Here is a 20917-nt window from a genome sequence, read left to right on the forward strand (position 1 = left end):
GACCGCCTTCCAACCCAGGCTCAATAATTTCTACCATCAGGCTCTTTTCTTGAAAGATAATAATAGATAGGATTGCTCTATTTACCTTCAATAGAATATTCTTAGTACTATTCGATCACATTACGCAATTTCAACAACCGTAGATACGCAAATATTTTGGTGGATTATCAGAGCAGTAAACTGCTCTGCTTTTTCTTTGAACGAGACATGGAGAGTGCGAAGGCTATGCACGTCGAGAGAGAGGTTCAAACTTTGGTTAATACCTGGGACTTCAATCATATAATTCAGTTTATTGAACATCGTAGCGCAAATCAGTCGGAGTATGACTGAAGATCAAGTACAGTGTCCCTCGTCGCCTTGAATATATCATCCCGATCGCGTTCAGGGGATCGCCATGCCAATAAAGAATGCCGGCTCATCTACATCTCGATTTCGATAGCTATGAGATTTTGTTAGTTTCATAATTTGTGCCTTTGAGGTAAGCGTTATTTACCTAAGTATACCAATGGATCCTGGTGACAACATCATTGGCAGCGGTGTGTCAAGAGGGTAATTCAACCATCTTTTAACGAAAGCACGCAGAATAAGACCATGTGCGACCTGCGAGTGTATCTGTCAATGTATTGGAAGAAGAGTAGTGTCGGAAACCTACCAAGACGACATCAACTGGCTTTGAACCATCCATATGAGGTTCTTGAATTATACGGATCTGCTGAATCAATTTATCCAGTCTCTCTGTCACCAACTCCGCAGACCTATAAACAGAACTAATCAGCCAATATTCCATACTACTTGAGACCCGGAAAGTACATACTCCCCATCCTCGCACCCATCCCTCCAAATATTCCAATCCATGCTTTTATCTAGACCATTTTCCCTCCTCAAGGACCTGATTTCACTCGAACGCAAGCCTTCATAACTGCCATAATCCCATTCAGTTATATCTTCTGTGAGAGTTACTTTTTCGGCGTCTAGCCCAGTAGCGCTGAAAAGAAGCTGAAATGTCTGCTGTGTCCGCTTGCGCGGACTAACCCAAACTCTTGCAATCCGGACTGGATCGATCAATTTTCCAGGCCCAACAAGCTGGCGAGCTGTGCCAGTAACTTGTCGCACACCGTCGGCGGTGAGATCGAGCTCAGTAATTCCGGTGTATCGACCATTTTTGGTCCATTCGGTTTCTCCTGGCGGTTTTTAGACTATGCCCCGGGGAGTCGCCGAACTTTACTCACCGTGGCGAGCAATGAAAACGCGAGGTGTTGTTGCGTCTAGATCAGACATTTCCAGGCGATCGTAAACTTCAAACTGTGAAGGCGGGGGTACTTCTAGAAGATATAATTTGTTTCTCCTGCTCTCTTTGGTAAAAATTGAGGATATGTGAGGATATGGCAGTTACGGCAGTGTGGGTAAAGGGTGCGGGGTTGGGTCAACTATCTGGCAGCAATATTCTTGTCGAATGTCTTAGTCTAAGTTCCTCTTGCAGTCCTTCTATAGCTTTATTTGTCTTTTGCTTCCAGCATTCGGTGTGACGCTGACAACTGATCAGTTCATAAGCTACAGAAGCCGGCAAACGCTACAAACGCACTCATATACAAGCTTTAAACCTGACCAAACAATTAGGAGTGGATAATAACCCTAAAGACAAGGACAATCAAAGAAGGGCCACTGACCTTGCCAGCGAATCCAACACAGCATGCACCTGTGGTCCAGAATACGCCACACTGCGCACCGTCCGCTCCCCGTAATGATCCTCATATGCAACATCCACCTTGGCCTTCTCTGTTTCGTCCATATCCAGATTCTCAAAAAGCCGTGAGCAATGAACAGCCGAAAGCCTCTGTATACCTATACGTGGACGAGAAAACCATGGTCCAAAACCGATGTCCTCCAAACAAGAAAATATTCTGTTCAGAGTTTCAAAGAATATTCCCAGGTCGGAAACAGTTGCATCTGTTGTCAGCATCCCGATATGAAGAACTCGAAGCGTCTGCGGGCATTTGTCGAGCAAAGCTGTGAGATCTGCCAATGGTGACCTGCTACGACTCAATCGAAGCTCTTGTAATCGGGGCTATACGAGACTCTCCGTGGATGCCAGGCGCCGCATTAGGATGAAAGTATTATTATCAATATCAAGCCTCATATGCAACTTCTTCACGTTGGGAGCAAGTACAACAAATCTGTTGCCCAATTAAGAATCTCGAAGTCAGGCGTAAAGTCCAAAATGAGTTCCTCAAGCTGTGCCCATCTATCAATAAACCCAGGCTTTTTAAAGTAACCCAAATGGAGCCGTCTGGGATCCAGATAGACGCAGCCTGTCTCATAATGATCCCGGAAGTTCACCGAAAGCGAAGAAACTGGTAGTCTAGTCTCGGCCACAATATCCAATATAAGCTGAACTGCATCGGTAGCTCTGTGAGCGTCTTCAAAATCCAGGTGATCTGGAGTGGAAATGGAGCAGCACTCGAATGATTTGCAGTTGACGAGCCGAGACAGAATGGGCCGTAGCAGCTTCGCGGCAGGCTGTTCTTGTAGGTCGATGAGATGGCCGGGTGAATGGCGGTTCCAGTCTAGCTCTTCTCCAAGGATGAGGCTATTCTCGTCAAACGCTTTGAAGGTCAGGCGATGGACGTAGCCACACAGTTCCGGGTGGTTTGAGAGCATATCCAGTTTCGTCAGACTGGAGTGGGATAGATCTGTTCGGATGGTTTGAAGCGAAGTCCGCCAGAATACATGGTATGTCTTGTTATAGAGAGTCCTGCATGTCATTCGTAGTTTGCACAGGTCGGTGGACTCCAGCAAAGGTGCCACTGCTTCGACCAACTCTGACAGCAAGTTTTGTAATGAAGTCGGGCTAAGAGAGTGGCATTCCCTGGCCCTCGGTGTCATTTTGTGTACTTCCTTTATAGTGGGCTTGTTCACTATTCATTTCATCTGCCGGTTGGAAATAGATAAGAGATTGGCAAGGAGGATGAACACCGAGAGAAGAAATACGGGGGGAATATACGAGGCGGAAAAACTTTTATCAATGACTGCCGGATAAGTACGTTATACAGAACTATCAGGAGCAGTAAGCCAAGTATTGAATACCGGGTTTTGTGTGCAACCTACGTTCATATCTCCTTGCCCTGGGCGTCAGACTCCGTCTCTGCATGTTCAGCAAGAACATGCTTCGGAATAACAACGCCATCTTCGCCATTAAAGTACTCCGTATCTTTAATATGGAACGCCGCAATAAATGCAAATATCAGCACTCCGCTCGTATAAAACGTGAAAATCACAGCTGCCTCTTTCATGTACGGGACTTTGATCGAGTCCACTCCGAAACATATCGCTTCTCCGGCTCCGAGAAAACCGCGGAAAACGCCCTACATGAGTTGTCAGATACGTCAAGATGAGCATTTAATGGCTGGTGGGACGTACAGCGTAATTAGCCGACTTGGTAGGCGAATTCGTCAACGCCCCCAGGAAATACAAGACCATGTACTGCCACAGCGACCCCGTCACCCAGTTCAGCACGAACAGGACCAGGATCGGCCAGAACTCCGGCTCGGTCCAGTCCAGACCTACTGTCGGAGGAGCGTGGCGGTTGTAGTCTCGCACTCGGACGATTTCCCATATCCAGGCGGCGATTAGAGGGCTGCCGACCATGCCCAGGCCCAGGAAGGCTCGCGTTCGCCGTTTCCAGTTCTTGTTGTCGAGGACTTTCTGGAGGAGGATCCCGCAGGGCACTTGGATTACCACTGCAACGAAGGATAGGAGGCATCGAGTGCGCAGGTTGTTGCGGTAGGCGTTGACTGAGCCGCCGTAGACGAGGAAACACTCTGCTGGGAGGAAGGCGGGGATCTAATATTCATTAGTAGAAACACTACTATGGATCCTGAGGGCTAGGACTAACCATGATGAGCAGTTTCCAGTCTTTGAATATCTCCAGGTTTGCTTTCAGCTCGTCGACGAACCCGCGTGGTTTGAGGGTGGCTACTTGTGTGCCGTCGTCGCGGATAACTCGAGAAGCAGGCATTAGCAGGAATGCAGCGCATGCTCCGACACCCATCATCACCATGAAGACGATGTATACCGCTGATGGAACGCCGGTGACTTCATTCTATTATGTAAACCAGATGAGTTAGCTCCAGGTGTTCTGCCAGTCAATGTCTACTTACCGAACTTCTATTGATCAACAACGGGATGATACCCCCGATGATAGAGCCCACAGCTTGCAAATTAACCGACATCGTGATATACATCCCCCTGTCTCGCTCCTCGGAGTAGGACATGGCAATTGACCCCATCGTGACGAATATAAGACCCGCCGATATCCCAATACACACGCCTGCAAAGATCGGAAAGCCGCTTTTGCCGGTATGATCGAAGTACATCAGGCTGCCCACGTAGATAATGTACCCAATAACACCTAGACAGGCTGTGATCGCGGGCCCCACGGTGTTCAAAACTGTTCCGCCGAACGAGGCGGAGAAGAACCAAACCGTGCAGAGGGTTGCGTTGACCACTTGGACTGTCTGCGCGGAGTTTGGCTTCCCTCCTCCTGCGCCGAGGAGGTTCAGTGAGACGTAGAGACCGGCCGTTACGCCGACTAGACTTCCTACGAGGACACTAGTCGACATCGTTAGTTACTCGACCGATGCAGTGGGGTAGGAAAGGAATATACTTCTGCCAGTAGGGAGAGTTGAGTCGCAACTCCGGTAAGAAGGGGACCTTGACCCTCCGTTCGTAGTATCGGGTCATTTTGAGATCTGTCGCAGTTGTAGTATTCTAGTGATGGAACAATGGGGAGGTCACTACTGTAACTGCGCCATTGCGACCGCCGTAATATATGCAAGGGGGGGACTAAGATAGACCTCACCCCTACTTGTCAGGGAACACTTCCCGCGTGCTAATGTTTGTAGTCAATTTAGGTTAGTTCCCTGACGAGATAGACGGGAGGTGCGCTGATCTCCGGCTTTCTAGGTTACTATCTAGGTATCACTTGGCGGATGGTGCGCGCATCTCCGGTGGTTTCCCCGTGTTGGGGCCGGGAGCTGCGCTCATCGCCGAGTATTCATGCGGGGTACGGGGTATGGGGTAAAAGCTATGATAGCTGGGTTGATCAATTGGAGTGATCGTCGAAGCTCCAACTGCTTGCTGCAGTCGGTCTTGTCCTTTGAAACGTTCATCTCCTATGGCTGTTCCCTCTAATCCACACGCGACACTTGAAGAGTATGTACATACCATCACACTCGAGTAAAGTCCAAACCAGCACAATATCACTGTTTCAACGCAAAAGATTCCAGTGATTTCTTCAGTGCACTCGCGCTGGGCCATGTTCGTGAACATTGCTCTAGAAAAACCAGACAACGACTGTAAGCCTGAATAGCCTGGCCAGACCCTTTCGAACCAGAGGCAGAAATAATAGCCACGCCCGCCCTATATGCCCACTGCGGACTTAGGAATGCCCGGATATAATGAGGTTGACCATATGTTTCAAGAAGGCGTACTGCGGCTTCGTCATCGTTTGGGGAGAGAAGTAGACGGGTTTCGTAGGCAGTGGCGAGCACATTAGCCTTCCCCTGGTCCATAGACATTCCCTCGAGATGTTTGATATGGCTGGATAGTTCATGATCGAGGGATACTATAGCTTCCGCATCATCTGGCTTCGAACGGAAGCGGGACTGTATTCGATACAAATCACAGAGCGTCCTTTGTATATGGGCAGTATCGACCCTTTGATCACAAGGCTAGTTATCCGATGTCAGTACTGCTTCTATAAGTCTATAGAAGAGAGATAAATCACTTACTGGCGCTGGCAATAATGCCGGTCTGTCCAAGGCTGTAGCAACCTGGTTCTCAATGCAGTATGTTACCCTGTAAAGCCGCTGCAGCTTGGCCTCATCCCTCCCACCCTGCTGCTTGTCATTAGCACGGAGTTCAATTGCAATCCTGACTGCAAGCCCAATGAGCTGTGCACAATTCGCCTGCTGGGGGCTGAGTAGACTATGCAATGCGGCTAGTATGACTGCCTGCAGCGTGGGAATACTAATGTCCGTAGCAGCCTTGTCGAATAGAACCATGGCTCGTCCGTGGCACTCGTTGGCTAGTGCATAATAGGAACGTCGGTGATGATCTGCGCTTATATTGGACAGGATACAATGGCTTGCTATTGAGCGAACGAGCTCCAGCGTGAAAAGCTGTCGGGCGTCGAGCGAGTTGAAGTCGCGATTGATAAGCCACCCAGCTGAGAGAAATGGCAAGGACTTATCAATTACCGGGTATAGATGGTGGATATTGTTCATGTAAGTCATCATGAGGTAACTGTGGACATCATGACTGATGTCGCTACTCAACCTTTCTTCGATATCTAGACCGGGCGGAGCCAGGATGGTTGCAGTCTCTGCAGTGCTCTCGTTCACAACAGACAGGGGCTGGGATAAACAGGACAAACTCCCAAGGTATCGACTCGTCTGCAATCCAGACCTACTTCGAATGCGCACAGTATCCGGCGACGGTGAACCACTGACAGGCCCCTCAGAACATTCCTGGCCTGTGCGGGCAGCTAATTCGTCGCGTTTCTCCTTCAGGCGAGATACCAGCGTCGCGACATATCTGGTCAGGACTGTAATTAGAATTGTCACTTTTTATTGGCTCTCTAACTCACGACCGTGGCTGGTTCTGTTGGAGGACATGATCGAAGAAGACGCACTCCGTCCCTGCTTTGGAGCAGTTCTGGCACGAGGGCAGCTGCGTATCGCACCGGCGGCGGTTTAGTCTGCAGCGACCGCATGCAGGGAGTGAGCTCAGCAGCTCGTCTAGATCTTGTGATTGAATCGCAGTCTGTTCCATTGCAAGTACGTGGGGATTGTCAGTTGGAGAAGACGCAGAATCGTCGGAAGAAGCCGGCTACACGTGATATACTCGGGTTCACTTTATACTTATATAGTATATAGTTTGCCGTATATATAATCATTTGCTGTATTTTCGGTGTTTTGTAGTTAAAGTGGTTGGACTGTCTATCGCTCACTGAGTGTACAATTATTTCATAAGGTATATAGTGATCTAATCCAAACTGAACCCAAACTCAGCAGTCCAATCCATCGGCACAGTAAACAGGGAATCAACCGATTCCTGATCCCAGAAGCCAGGCGCAAAAAAAGGCTCGAAATTGGCGTTATCCAACAGCCACGCAGAGTTGAGTGTCGGATCAGCGTCCCCAAAAGCCACGTCATCGTATAGTGCATCTTGAGAGATGTTCCTCGCCTTCTGCACAGTATAGTCAATATACTCCCTCTTCACGGGTGCGACTAGTCGCTCAAATTCCTCCAAACACCGGGATGCACCGGGCCATCTCTCAGCAATTGTCGCGAAGAGTCGTGAGAAACACGCAATGAAGCCTTCAACATCGTTCAAAGTGTATGAATCCGAGATAGTCTCCTTGCACCGCTGCAACGACCGCATGAAGACAATCCCAGCTGAGAATGTGTGGTAGCATGGGTGGAAGACGTATTTGCTGTTGCCAAATCCCAGGTTAGAATACTGCTGCCAGTAGCCCTCTGCAACGCCTACACCTGCCAGAAACGCCTTCATCAGGTTGTCGGGGGTTGGCTCGGGGATTCGTGGACTGGGGCGGAACAGGGTGACGATTATATAGTTGCGGGCAATATCAGCGTATAGGGACATCTCTTCCCATTGGGAGACCATGGTGGAATCGGTGTTAAGTGAGGCAGACCAGTGGATCTCCTGATGCCAGTGGTTGATTCTCGACTCGATCTCACCCATCCATGCTTCCAAAGATGTAGAGGATACCGGAGCCTCTCCAGATGGGAAAAGAACAGAGATTATTTCGGCCTCGATCAGGCGAAATTGCCAAATCCATCGACAGCAGAATTTGGTGGCTGGTCCGTCCAAGTCAATACCAGACACTGATATAGGATTATCGTCTACTTTGGTTGGAAATGGTACATTCGTTGCCGCACCAAAAAGCACAGAAGGTCGTAATAGTGCCGCCGAAATGGCGATTTCCATCTCGTATGTGCACCAGAAGACTCTGCGCCGGATATCTCTTGTTAGGGGGTCGACGCTGTGGTCAGGGCTTTCATGGTGGAGACCCAAGTCAATGCACGCTTGCGTTGCGAATCCAGAGAGAAGCCACAGATTTGCGGCTGAGGGGTCTAGGTACGTATACTGAACCAAGAGCAGAAGAGCCTGTAGTCCGCCAATGTCGTTTGTATATACCAGGCGGATCTGTTGCATCGCTTCCTTAAAAAGGGCTCTGGCGATTGAGTTCGCCCAGACCTGCTGAGTTCTCGCAGCAGTTGTCAGAGATATAGCCATGATCATGCTGACAACGTAGATCTCGCGTGGTGTTGGAAATGATTCAGATACTGGGTGGAAGATGGCGTTGAAGTACGCCACCAGGTCGGCGGAATAGAAGATCGGATATATTGGAACGACTCTGGTGATATAGTTATGAAATAAGAAGTCCGCTACTGATGGAGGAATCGCTAGAAGGGCACTCGAAGGTTGGCAATTCGGGTCCGCGTCAAAGTCGGATTGAATATTGCTGTCGCTGCAGTCGGCCGTGTCTGTAGTAGATGGCAACCGTGTCCCTGCAACAGCACAAGGTACCAGGGGAACAGCGGACGCAAGGCCCAGGAAGGGCGGAGTCATATCACTGATGACTTTCTCGGCCAATTCCTTATTACATCCGTCATGCCTCGCTGCTTCTTCGCAGAGGGCCTCCGTTTTGGCAAGCTCTTCTTCCAGGAACAGGACGATTGACCGAGGCACTGTTCTCTCGTGGGACCCTCCTGATGCCACGCAGGGAGTACCGGCTTCGGTACATTTTGAGCAACTCGGCGTGGCCCCATCGCACTGGGAGATGTTATTCCAGTCCGTCTTTGTGGTGGTGCCACTTACCATGACCTTTCGCGCACGACATCGCGCACAAGCTACTGCTCGCCGTCGCACGCGCGGTGCTGGCTTTAATGGCATTCTTCACAGGCAAGCTGTGGGATGAGTAGGGGTTTAAAAGGGATTCTTCATGTTATCATCGATGCTCCAATACCCCGCGTTCCAAAGTCTGATCCCCACCGCCACATGGACCAAATCTTACTGCACTATACATTTCAAATTATTGTGGTTCACAAGGGAATTCAGAAATTCACTTCTATGTCTAATCAGGCTTGCCCGGAGCTTAATCCGCCGTCCACTACAATGTCAGCCCCTGTGGTATACGCGGCAGCGTCAGTGAGCAAGCAAGCCACAATGCCCTTGAGGTCTCCCCTGGTTCCCACACGCTGCAGCGGGGGCGTAGTATTAAACGACTTCCAAAGATTGGGATCTTTTCGAGTCGCATCCAGGATCATTTCAGTGGCAATAAAGCCGGGCGACACTGAGTTGACTCGGATCCCGAATTGGGCCAGTTCGACGGCCAGCGATCGCGTTAGAGATATTATTGCCCCCTTCGAGGCAGAATAGACGGCCATATTTCTCGATGGTGTAGCACCGTGTGCGGCCGTCGACCCGAGCATCACTATACTCCCTCCCTGGCTTTGCTTGCGCATGTACGTGGCTGCCAACTGTGCACAGAGGATGCTTCCCATGACCTGCAGAATAAGTATCATTATCCAGGTCTATCGGGAGAATATTACTTACGTTAACATTTAGGACCTTCATGCTTTCCTCCCATTTATGGTCGAGAAATGGTTTGTCTATAACAATGCCCGCGGCGGTGACGCTGGAGAGGTCAGTCTCATAGTGGAACATATTAGCCATCCCTACCAATTGTCAATACGGCCAAGCTCATCGTTGATTCTCTCAAACACTGCCGCCAGATCTTCAGAATTGGTCACATCGGTCCTGGACCCAGAAGGCCAGTTAGCGAGAGCATACACTTCCTATCCGAAGACCATACCTGTAATATTTGACTCGGACACCCAGGCTCTCCCAGCTCTGCAAGTCCTCACTTGGCTGCTCGAGGATGTCCAGAATTGCAATGTCACTGCCCAACTCTGCTGCTCCCCTGGCGAGACCCAGGCCAATACCTCGTGCAGCCCCTATAAACTTAGTTTAAGATATCCAATCTTTCTTCTCTTCATGGGATTGTACCTGTGACAACTGTGACCTTTCCCTTCAGGGACATCAAATCCAGCACGCTCTTCGCTTTGTACTCCTCCGGGTCGGATATTGATTCAAGCCTGTTGAATTCACTCGTCATGTTGATAAATTCAAATAACTTTCACCAAACAAAGATCTGGTACTCGGAATTGACGTCGATACGGGTAGCTTATATCACATACAAAATCTCAAAACCTGTCCACCGGCGTCTATATTTCACCACTGTCGGATCAGAACTTAGCAGCATTTCCCCGCAACTTCAGGATGCGGCACTTGCGTATCTCGGCTGGTGTCATGCCTGTGCGCGCATCTCCGACGGTTGATTACCGATCACGGAGCTGAGCGCTCGAAGGGATCGTTGCCGCAGGGTCGGTGGACCCACGCGCAAGAGGGGCTTGCCTCTCTATCCAGAACGGAGACACTTCATGGCAGATCAAAGTCACCTCGAATGACGTTCTTGAGCTCCAGTTGTTCTGAAGCCGGGAGTGTCTCAAATTGCTTGACTAGACTAGCCGGTCCAAGGTGATACACTCTACTATGAAATTTGAAATTTCTGTGCATCTATCGTTACGGATACGGCTCCTGGTCATGGTTGATGCATAGTCGGATGTGCTCTCAGACACTATTGAGTATATAACGCTTACTCATGAGTGGCCAAGTCACAGTTTCAGGCCTCCTCAATAGTTTACATTTACTTATTCAACCCTTGTGAAGTGCACAACTTCGGCGGTGTATGTAAATAACGGATGTCAAATGTCCAATTTGTACGTAAAGCAGACATCGATAGTCGGTTTGCAAAGCGATGCACTAGAATGACAGATTCAACATGGTAGCCTTCGCGTCGCCTGCAATGGGCCTTCCTTCTTTTACAAGCGCACTCTTTGTCTTGAGGTCCATTGTGATGTTGAAAAGGGTTGCTATATCACTTGCGCCCTCTGCAGCCCGACTTATAGAGCACGGATAGTTGGTCTCGTCTTCGAACAGGCCACAAAAAGCTTCCCGCGACATCTTTTTAGTCTGCAGAACATTCCTTCCCATTGTCTCCGTTCTATACGGGGAGTCCTCTAGCCACTTGGGCTCGTATACATTTGGATGATGCAGGATCAGATGGTTGGAATGGGCAATAAAGCCGCGCTCGTTAAGCGGTAGTCTCGCAAACGTTGTAGAGGTAAACTCCAGTCCTATGGCCGTTGTCACATCACCAACAAGGATATATGCTGAGCTGGCCATGCCGGTTTTCTCTAACGAATTCGCTGCTGCTTCAGCGGACGTGCTTTCCAGGGCAAGTCGCAGCCCTAGATGGGAAGGGAGGCCGTTTTTATTGAGGCCCCTGACGCGGATTGCGTTGAAGCAGACACCAACTCCGTGGGAATTGAATCCTATTTTACCAATTATACCTGCCTCTGTGATCATGTGGATGGACGGAAGTCCATCTTGGTGAATTGTGAGCTGGACAAGGTTGGATATCTGATCCTCCATCCACTGTGTTTTGGAGTATATTAGCACGACTACTCAGTGTATATCACGGCTGTAAAACTTACATCCCAGTTCTGACCAATATATGCATACCCATCGCCTTGACAGTATAGGCTGGTGCATCCATCACTGAACCGTCCAAAGACGATCTCGGAGCGCACATTCAGCGCAATGATGTCGAGGATATCACGACCAGCTCCTTCAGCAACACCTGCACCCCTCGTTATTTATGTCTCGAATGGTTTCTCAGACAGGGAAATGTCTTGTCTACCTTTCATCTCCTCATAATAACGCGGCCATTTGGCTAGTATGACTTCAGCAAGTTCGCGCGCCTGCGCTTGTACCTGGGGCCAGTCTAGTCCGGTTTTCTGCACGAATAACGCTGCATAGAAGGTGATTCCACGGGCAATTTCTCCCTTTGATTCTGTCCCATGTTTGTACCCGATCTTTTACATTAGCTTCGTGGTTTGTGTAGGGTGAGGTGTGGAGATACCTCGTATGGAGTGCCTGAGCACACGATTTGCTTCATTTTGCCCTGAGTCCTTGATCAAACACACAGTGTGGAAGCAACTGAATTCAGTACCACGAATATTGGTTTTATGTATAGATAATGCCGGAGACACGCTATCTCTCCATCATAACCGATGACTGCCGACTCGGAGATACGCGCATCATCAACGGACATCAGCGACAGCAATGCCATATCCGATTGGAGAAAGGGAGAGCTACTCAATGTTATCTCATTATATTCTCCGCTGCTGCTGATCAGTGAATGTTTCCCCGCGTCGAGACACCTCTCCTCCTCCCAAGCCAAGGGTGTCTGTATGGGGCCATTCCTGGTGGGACACCGGCGATAGGCGCATCGCTTGGAGATTGCATGCGGGGAACCTTGATCTTATGCGGGCATCTCATACATCATTCACGCTGACTCGGCCAATAAATAATGGGCAAGGTCTCGAAGCTTGAAGGTCGTCGCACTCATTAAAAGCTCCTTCTGTGTCTGAGTGTCCAAGTGACGAGATCTTCTCCTACTGATTCGAAGACTAAGCCTACTAAGCGTGTCTGTCAGCAAAATGGTAAAAAGAGTGCTAGTTGGCTACGGCATTGATGTCGATGCAGTCAGTGGTTGGTAGGTAGTGATATATGCTCTTTGCAATGCAGGGAAATACTGACTGGAAGATGACCAGGATCAACACCTGCTCAGGTGCACCAGCTGGACCAACAGATGTCTCTCGTGGAATCTTTGGCGCTACGGTTGGAATCGATCGTATCCTAAAATTGCTGGACAAGTACAAGATCAAAGCGACGTGGTTCGTCCCGGGACACTCGGTGGAATCGTTTCCGAGCCAGATGAATAAAGTGCGGGATGATGGGCATGAAATGTTCGTTATACGAAGTTATTGTATCCCGTACAGACGGAGGCTAATTTTGCAGTGGCTTACATGGATACTGCCATGAGTTCGTCGCCACGCTCGGCGAGCAACAGCAGCGCGACGTGATGGGAAAGTCGATTGAAGTACTTACCAAGTTCACTGGTAAGAAGCCTAGAGGATGGACTGCGCCGGCATGGGACACTTCGAAGCAGACAATAAAAGTTCTCGAGGAGTTTGGCATCGTGAGTTTCCTTTTCTGCAGTCTTGACATAGGTGACCCTGACAAAATCCAGGAATACGACCATTCCTTCATGCACCACGACTGCCAACCCTACTACGTCCCCAACGGCGAAGAAGAGTGGAAAGAAACAAACGTCAAAAACGCAGCATCGACCTGGATGGAGCCCATGTCCAAGATATCTCCCAGCAAAGTGGTGGAAATCCCAGCAAACTGGCACTTGGACGACTGGCCTCCTTTTGTCGTCAGCTTCAAGGCACACACTGCTCAAGGGTATGTAAGTCCGGATGTCATTGAGAATCTTTGGAAGAAGCAGTTCGATTACTTCTACCGCGAGTACGACACGTTTATCTTCCCCATGACTATTCATCCGCAGGTTAGCGGGAAGCCGCAGGTTATCCTGATGCATGAAAACATCATCGAGTATATCAACTCGCATGAGGGTGTTGAGTGGGTGACTATGGAGCAAATGGTGGATGAGTTCAAGTCTGGCAAGATCCCTGGGGCCGTTGTGGAAGGGGGAGTTTAAGCAGACAGTTAATCAAGTTTAGTTATACAATGCTTCATTCTAGCTTCTATATTAGCAGCGTCATTTCGGCTTTTACCCTGAAGTAGAGCTATTCTGAGCAATCTCCCTATCCAGCAGCCCAGCTTCAGAATGAACGGGTTTGATATCAACAGTATTATTATTGAACCTTCAGCTGAAAATTTCTCTGCGCTTCTCAGAGCTTAGCTTGCTAGTTGCCATGCTGTATTGGACCAAAGCTAAGAGCTATAACTGCAGTACTTTGTTACATGCATCTATGGTCTTCTTTTAAAAGGCCCAACTGTTTAGAGACCTGGCCGAGTGAGCCATCGCTGTTTAGGAGCCAAGTCCGGTGTGGTAATTCCTTTCAATTGCTTTTCTGCGGAAGTTTCTTCCTCACAATTAATCTATTTATACGATTTGCTGCATCACTGACTGGCACGATTGTGCTGCATGTGCGCCCTGACCAGATGCCCAGCAGCCAGTGCAGCGCAAAGCGACAATTCGGCTGCCAATGTCCCTGCGGCAATGACTCGCGCCAAACGACGAGCATTCTCTCCAGGGCTGTCAGCGTTAGCGCCTCGGACACCCAGAATGTCAAGCATCGCGCGTTGAGGCCCTAACGTTGTCCCGCCGCCTATGGTGCCGACTTCGATGGATGGCATAGAGACAGATATTTGCAAGGAGCCGCGGACACTACGATTGTTAACAATAGGTCTGAAGCAAGTGACTTGACTTGACTTACTTCTTCATCGTAGTGATACAGTTCGCGCTTTCGACCACCTGCGCCGGATCCTGGCCTGTCGCGATGTACATCGCAGCGACAATGTTAGCAGCATGGGCATTAAACCCTCCAACTGACCCAGCCATGGCCGAGCCGATTAGATTCTTGTCTGTATTAAGCGCGACCAGAGAGTCAACGTCTGTCTTGAGGACATTCTTCACAATCTCCGGCGGAATCGTCGCCTGCGCGACAACGCTCTTTCCACGACCCTCAATCCAGTTAATCGCGGCGGGCTTCTTGTCACTGCAGTAATTGGCGCTCAGTGAAATGATATCCATCTCTTCGAACCCATTATCACGCATTATATTCAGTGCATGCTCGACGCCCTTCGAGATCATGTTCATCCCCATCGCATCGCCCGTGCTGGCCTTGAAGCGGATATACAGATTCGTGCCGGCCATGGCCGTTTTGATAGACTGAAGACGTCCGTATCGAGTAGTTGAGTTGAATGCCTGCTTCATGATATCCTGGCCAGTCTTTGAATCAAGCCACTTCTTCGCATCTGCTGCTCGATCCAGGTCCTCGAACGCAACGCAGGGTCCGCGCGTCATCCCGTCGGCTGTTAGAACGGTCTTCACGCCTCCTCCGGCATTAATCGCTTTACTGCCTCGCATGACCCCGGCAACGAGGACTCCTTCGGTCGTGGCCATGGGGAGGAAATGGCTCTTGTTGTCGATGGTGAGCGGTCCCGCGAGCCCAACTGGGACAGGCATGTACCCGACGACATTTTCGCAGCAGACTCCGAAAACGCGAGACCATTCGTATTGTTGGTATGGGAGCTCTGAAGATTCGAGAGAGTGGGTGAGGTCTAATGTGGCCTGCGTTCGAGAGACGATACTTCGGCGGATCTTGACGGCACGGGTGAAATCTTTCAACGTCTTCTCTAGAGCGTGTAGAGGGAGGTTTCCGCCTAGTGAGAGATGAATAACTTCCTCGTCCGTGAGCTCTTGAGAGCGGCCATCCTTGAGTATCATTTGGCACTCGGCTTCACTGCGTGCTGGCTGTATAACTGCCGATTGAGTCGGCTCTTGCGCTGACTCCGTCGCCAGATGGGTATGACCACCAGAGGATTCTCGTTCAGGCGATTTTCGTGGACGTTCCTGCGTTGGAAGAGCGCTCTTTCCGTCGACTTTACTGTTTGTATTTTCCTTATCCTTTACTCCGCATCGTGCGGCCGCAAAAAGCCGTCCATTTAGTGCAACGCTGATAACCAGCGCGACAAGAACACACTTGACTAGCACGGGGTCTTCGAGACTTTTCAGCAGACTATCAACCCCGTATGTGTGAAGTTCTTCATTCTCCGTTGACACCAATTCAAAGTAAACTGTTGGAAGGACAGAGACGAGCATCGGCTGCTCATTGAGAGTGGCTTTGTCCAGTATGGACTTGAGGTTGGTGTGCAGACCTGGGAATGCTTGCCTAGAGTCAGACCTAGATTGGAGACTTGGCGATCCTGTCGTAATCCTGAATGGAATCATGCTCACGTTCAGGATGTTAACCAGAACAAATGCAGCCACCATCCCCAGCTTGAACTTTCTGATATGGGTCCGTGATAGTTGCTGCCCGAACACCGTCATGCATCTGTCTTCGCGAGCCTTGGGACGGTGTTCTTTGCCGCTGGTCTGGATTCGAATAATTTCAAGCTTCATGCAGAGAATGGCAGTGTAGAACGAGAAAAGGTTGATGCAGTCAAAGAAGAGAATCCAGGCTGCGAGGAAGCAGAACTGGCGCAGCGCAGGGTCGATGCTAATCAGAGAACCCGCTAGGAGGACAGCAATCTCTAGTGCGTAGTGCTTGACTATACTCGGTCCCTTCTGTTTGATGGACTTGTCGATGGCGGCCTGGATGATGCTGGACTCGGTCATATCTTTGCCAGAAGCAGCATGCTCCAAAACAGCCTGAGTAAACCTAACAGGATTCTCAAAACCAATAACGACAACAAGGAACGGGAGACCCTCTGATAACAAAGCAAGGTTTATATGTACACCAAGCCGAGTCGTCGTAAAGAGAGCTAATAGGAAAGCAAAAGTTGACGAGATTAAAACACCGGCGAAGAGCCAGAAGCGAGAGCCCATGCGGTACATGCTGAGGAAGAGTGACGCGAACGTCAAATGCATCGCAATATACGCCGCAGCCATAATCGCGATGTCCAGAGAAGCAGCGTGGTTGAAGAGATATACCAGCTCCGTCCACTTGTCGCGTGCGAATTGTGGAATTCCCCGTCGAGGACCTGCCTCCTGTGTCTTGATAACCCATTTGTATCCCTCGAATTCTTCCTCGCTCCAGTCTCCAGCTGTATATTTATGTATGAGGTCAAGGAACTCGGGTACATCGCGCTGGGCAACCGAAAACGCTAGCGACGCGCGGGTCGATGCTAATGGATCTCGGCTTGACGGTAACCGGTCGACGGAAAGATGATCAGGCAGGGAGACGGTAGGAATATCACTAGGTAAAACATGTCCGAATTCAAGCGTAACGAGCGCACGATGGTCAACGGCTCCCTCGGCCACTGCATCTATGCTTCTGCTGTGCCATTGCCACGCGGTCTCCGGGCCCGTATAAAGCTGCCGTGGAGTTTCCTGCAGCTGGTACCCCTGTTTTGAAACGTCGAGGAGGGAGTTCTCGAGTAAAGCAACGTACGCAGAGCTCACGAGAAGGGAGATGAGACCGATTGTGTGGACTGGGTGCGCGGAGGCAATGTTAGACAGTCGTTGAGGAATCGAGACAATCCGTTCACGCCATGACTCTTGGGAATTGAGACGCCCCTGTTTCTTGTCGTCTCTTGGGGATATTGTATCGACTGCCATTGCTAGCAAGAAAGTTAATGGGACTGACAATTTCAGGGACTGAACCCGTTACCTATACCCTGCTAAAATCAAACAAGCTCACCGCAGAATATGTCACGCGTGGCTAGGCATCCATGATTCTCCCCCTGTTTGTTCCATCGTGTCGGTGCAGTGATTGGTGAACCGGGCAATTTGGTGATCTGGAGGGTGGCTGTGCAGGGATAAGCGAGTTGAAGCAACAAGCATTGGTTACTCGGTAGTCGGCATTAGGTGCACGCTATCCTCCCCAGCTGCTCTGCTTCGGCTGGATTGCATCCGGCGTGGTCTATTTATCATTGTGGGGTTTTAGCTCTCCCCGGATCTTGCAATTACGGGCATCCTTGGTTGAATAGGGGTATGCAGGTGGATGTCCCTTTACGCAGACATGTATACTAAACTTGGCGGTACATGTTGTGGGGTACAGATATAGATATTTGATTCCCAGATTTTGCTAGCCCTGGTATTATACCTTAATTCAGCGCTCTAGTGGGCTTGGCTTCTATTCGTAGCTAGGTATGCCGCAATTGAGTACGCTGATGATGTTGATGTCTACTCCAGAGGAGCGCCGGTGGGCATGAGGAGCGGGATACTGAGATGTGAATATTAAAGCCATCATCATCATGTTATTCCAAAGATTTATTTTATTGTGAGATGTTATGCTACCAATGCTGATACCAGTCAGCGCTGCTGGTGGTTGCAGCCTAAGGCAGTAAGGCAAAAACTCTCGGATTGACCAATCAAAGACACTCAAACCGTCAGTCGGTGGCCAGTTTCATCTTTTAAAGTATTCAGGCCTTCAAACACTGTTTCCTACCTGTCTGGCCTAAGAACCACTTGCCAGTGCAAGAAGTCTAAAAATTCGCGGCGGCCGAATGTTGACTGCGATGGCGCGATTATAAGGGTGAGTGCGTGATTGACAAAATATGAACCAGGTCTGTGTTTCTAGATGCTCTTTATTTCTGTATCGACTGTGTTTTGGATGCGAGTAGTACCCTCAGATGAACTTGCGATCGTGTAGTCTGCCAAACGTGGTGTCTGAAGTGAGGGTCACTACCATTGCATGAATATATATAATATATATAATGGCCAGTCGGCCTCGGTTAGCACACAATGAACCACTCATCACGCCTTTCTATCTTAGAACTGCTACGAATGATACCTACTTAAAGATAGAACTACAATATACCCAACATTTTACGAATATCGCGCTTCTTGACAGCCACGTTTATGTCGGCCGAGAATCGTTGATATACCATACCAGTGGAGCATGGCGTGCTCAAAACAGGATCATTAATAGGACAAGCAGCCACGCCCAGATTAAGTCTCGGCAAAAGTCCGGTACACTGCGCCTGTCAAAATCTGTGTCAGTGATATGATAGGTGGTCTATACGCGCATAATGGAGTGGATGCTGCACGGACGGCTGCAGCTGCAGAGGCACGAAACATCAATTAGAATGTCGCGATGATAACGAGCCCTGACGTGCTCTATGCACAATATTAAGAGCGCGACCTGCCCGGTTAGTTAACGTTTGGGTCTGCAATCGCCCGGCCATGGCCTTCCAGTATGTATCCCGGTTCTACCGGTCGTGCTTGTTCCAGATAATCATCGTTGGACTGGTCGCCTTTTGCGAGCCTGGGATTTGGACGGCCCTGAACAATCTGGGAGCTGGGGGAAATGCCAAAGTGAGTTGCAGTTATTGCTGCCGAATTTCTCCTTCTGTGCAAGTATCACTAACGAAGGCCAGCCCTACTTGAACAATGCTGCCAATGCCTTGACGTTCGGACTCATGTCCGTCGGCTGCTTTCTTGCTGGTGGTGTTTCCAACAAGATCACTGCGAAATGGGCACTTTTTATCGGAGCGGCGTTCTACACTCCCTATGCAGCCGGTCTGTACTGCAACAATCGCTATGGAAACGAGTGGTTCCTCCTGCTTGGAGCTGCGCTTTGCGGTGTTGGAGCGTCTTTGCTTTGGGCCAGCGAGGGCGCAATTGCCGTTGGATATCCGGAGGAAGAGAAACGAGGACGGTAAGAACACGGCAGTCATCATTTCCTGCTGCAGTACTGACGTTCCTAGATATGTGGCAATCTGGATGGGCATCCGGCAGATGGGACCGCTGGTCGGTGGCGCGATATCGCTCGCTCTGAATGTCAACACGGCGCATACTGGCAAAGTCTCTTACACGACATATCTCGGGCTCGTCGCTATATCGGCGCTTGGTGCTCCGTTTGCCCTGCTGCTGTCGCAGCCCCAAGATGTGATCAGAAGCAACGGCACCAAGATCCCCTACATGAAGAGGACGAGCGTTGCGATTGAGTCGCGTGCTATATGGAAGCAGCTCAAGAACAAGTACATGCTGCTCCTGATTCCCGTTTTCCTGGCAGGCCAGTTTGGTTCCACATACCAAGGAAATTACTTGACGAGTATGCCTCCCCGCTTCCAGTATTAAATCTCGCTAATAAGAACAGCGTACTTCACCGTCCGCTCGAGGGCTCTCGCGTCGTTCCTAACGGCAGTGGTCGGCGCCGCAGCGAACATGCTAACAGGGATAGTCCTCGACCTGAAATTTGTATCCAGAGACACCCGGTCTAAATTCGTCTACGTCGTCGTCCTCGTCTTCGTCACAGCAGCCTGGACCTGGAATGCGATCGTGCAGACAAAGCTCTCGCGTATGGCAGAACCGCCAGCCTTCGACCTGGGCGATGGCCCCTTCTTCAACTCCGCCTTCACCGTGTACATGTTCTTCAAGTTCTTCTATGAGGTCCTCCAGACGTATATCTATTGGCTGATGGCGGAGATCAAGGGTGCGCAGGCGGATGGCGATATTGCGAGAACGACCGGTATCTTGCGCTCGTGGGAATCCATCGGCAGCACAATTGCCTACGCGGTTGGCGCGACGCACTGGCCAAACTTGAACCAGATGATTCTGGGCTTTTCGCTCTGGGGGTTGACGATCCCGTTCACCTTGCTCGCGGTATTTGGCAATTGGAATCGTTCGGAGGCGATCGAGGACAGGGAGGCAGGCAGCGGCAGCAGCAGCAGCGTCGAGGAGCAGTCGGTGATTGTGAATTCGCAGGGCAAAGATTAGGCCAGCGGACATGGATTTCCGAGAATTCGCCTCCTGTGTAACCAGACGATGTGGCGGCCTTCCAGTGCGCCGACACTCTCGTGCGATAGATGTACTCCGTCGCTGTACTGTCGAGGGTTCCGATCGTATAACCGAGGAGGACACGGCTGTTATTATCGTGGCCGGATGGGAAAGAGTTATCGCACTCCTAAGAATTCTATAGAAAATGATACAATACTGCAGATGCATGCGGAAGGCCGTGGGTCGACCCAGAGGGACGCGGCAGCACAGTGATATCATGGGCATTCGAAGGGATTCCACCCTGTCGCTGCTTAATCTAACCATAATTTGAAGCCCTGAATAATCAGCTTGACAAGTGACAACCGACAACCGATAACAGTCGATAAACGATAACGGGGCTGCATTACTCGTGCGGTGGACATAAAACTTATGCGTAGATCCACCGATTCCACAGCGATCGGCTGGCGAATTATAGAGAACACGAAAAGTCTGACTCCGTTGGTG

At 50.0% G+C, this 20917-nt stretch overlaps 10 protein-coding genes across 10 annotated transcripts; 2 read left to right on the plus strand and 8 right to left on the minus strand.

Moving 5' to 3' along the window:
* Nucleotides 1-243: 243 nt before the first annotated feature.
* ASPSYDRAFT_40155 (histidine phosphatase family protein) lies at nt 244-1387 on the minus strand. The gene is made up of 5 exons (XM_040846022.1): nt 1230-1387; nt 815-1181; nt 653-755; nt 494-600; nt 244-439 (listed from the first exon to the last, which is right to left on the minus strand). Exons 1-5 carry the CDS (start codon nt 1276-1278, stop codon nt 382-384), a joined length of 684 nt encoding a protein of 227 aa, XP_040709147.1. The 5' UTR covers nt 1279-1387; the 3' UTR covers nt 244-381.
* Nucleotides 1388-2148: 761 nt separating this feature from the next.
* Nucleotides 2149-2883, minus strand: ASPSYDRAFT_85315 (uncharacterized protein; the record flags this gene model as incomplete). Its single annotated transcript, XM_040851509.1, has 1 exon — nt 2149-2883. The coding sequence occupies one exon, from the start codon at nt 2881-2883 to the stop codon at nt 2149-2151; it is 735 nt and encodes a 244-aa protein (XP_040709148.1).
* A 224-nt stretch (nt 2884-3107) lies between these two features.
* On the minus strand, nt 3108-4740 carry ASPSYDRAFT_27287 (uncharacterized protein; the record flags this gene model as incomplete). Its single annotated transcript, XM_040844380.1, has 5 exons — nt 3108-3362; nt 3418-3840; nt 3893-4099; nt 4158-4608; nt 4664-4740. 5 exons carry the CDS (start codon nt 4738-4740, stop codon nt 3108-3110), a joined length of 1413 nt encoding a protein of 470 aa, XP_040709149.1.
* A 141-nt stretch (nt 4741-4881) lies between these two features.
* ASPSYDRAFT_75688 (fungal specific transcription factor domain-containing protein) lies at nt 4882-6757 on the minus strand. Its single transcript, XM_040850817.1, has 3 exons — nt 6647-6757; nt 5790-6594; nt 4882-5729 (listed from the first exon to the last, which is right to left on the minus strand). Exons 2-3 carry the CDS (start codon nt 6294-6296, stop codon nt 5259-5261), a joined length of 978 nt encoding a protein of 325 aa, XP_040709150.1. The 5' UTR covers nt 6297-6594; nt 6647-6757; the 3' UTR covers nt 4882-5258.
* ASPSYDRAFT_54634 (uncharacterized protein) lies at nt 6638-8979 on the minus strand (the record flags this gene model as incomplete). Its single annotated transcript, XM_040848885.1, has 3 exons — nt 6638-6757; nt 7210-8859; nt 8905-8979. 3 exons carry the CDS (start codon nt 8977-8979, stop codon nt 6638-6640), a joined length of 1845 nt encoding a protein of 614 aa, XP_040709151.1.
* A 185-nt stretch (nt 8980-9164) lies between these two features.
* Nucleotides 9165-10204, minus strand: ASPSYDRAFT_54635 (SDR family NAD(P)-dependent oxidoreductase; the record flags this gene model as incomplete). The annotated part of the gene is made up of 5 exons (XM_040848886.1): nt 9165-9593; nt 9643-9724; nt 9769-9846; nt 9902-10043; nt 10096-10204. The coding sequence occupies 5 exons, from the start codon at nt 10202-10204 to the stop codon at nt 9165-9167; spliced, it is 840 nt and encodes a 279-aa protein (XP_040709152.1).
* Nucleotides 10205-10911: 707 nt separating this feature from the next.
* Nucleotides 10912-12109, minus strand: ASPSYDRAFT_27291 (uncharacterized protein; the record flags this gene model as incomplete). The annotated part of the gene is made up of 4 exons (XM_040844381.1): nt 10912-11586; nt 11646-11791; nt 11852-12026; nt 12074-12109. The coding sequence occupies 4 exons, from the start codon at nt 12107-12109 to the stop codon at nt 10912-10914; spliced, it is 1032 nt and encodes a 343-aa protein (XP_040709153.1).
* Nucleotides 12110-12653: 544 nt separating this feature from the next.
* ASPSYDRAFT_138939 (polysaccharide deacetylase family protein) lies at nt 12654-13720 on the plus strand (the record flags this gene model as incomplete). Its single annotated transcript, XM_040840892.1, has 4 exons — nt 12654-12709; nt 12768-12962; nt 13015-13195; nt 13247-13720. The coding sequence occupies 4 exons, from the start codon at nt 12654-12656 to the stop codon at nt 13718-13720; spliced, it is 906 nt and encodes a 301-aa protein (XP_040709154.1).
* Nucleotides 13721-13831: 111 nt separating this feature from the next.
* On the minus strand, nt 13832-17350 carry ASPSYDRAFT_194492 (uncharacterized protein). The gene is made up of 2 exons (XM_040843696.1): nt 14463-17350; nt 13832-14413 (listed from the first exon to the last, which is right to left on the minus strand). Exons 1-2 carry the CDS (start codon nt 17306-17308, stop codon nt 14146-14148), a joined length of 3114 nt encoding a protein of 1037 aa, XP_040709155.1. The 5' UTR covers nt 17309-17350; the 3' UTR covers nt 13832-14145.
* A 1527-nt stretch (nt 17351-18877) lies between these two features.
* ASPSYDRAFT_27294 (uncharacterized protein) lies at nt 18878-20413 on the plus strand (the record flags this gene model as incomplete). Its single annotated transcript, XM_040844382.1, has 4 exons — nt 18878-19009; nt 19072-19352; nt 19402-19748; nt 19794-20413. The coding sequence occupies 4 exons, from the start codon at nt 18878-18880 to the stop codon at nt 20411-20413; spliced, it is 1380 nt and encodes a 459-aa protein (XP_040709156.1).
* Between the last annotated feature and the right edge of the window lie 504 nt (nt 20414-20917).

This window comes from Aspergillus sydowii (assembly GCF_001890705.1).
Source record: "Aspergillus sydowii CBS 593.65 unplaced genomic scaffold ASPSYscaffold_1, whole genome shotgun sequence".
Classification (NCBI taxonomy): domain Eukaryota; kingdom Fungi; phylum Ascomycota; class Eurotiomycetes; order Eurotiales; family Aspergillaceae; genus Aspergillus; species Aspergillus sydowii.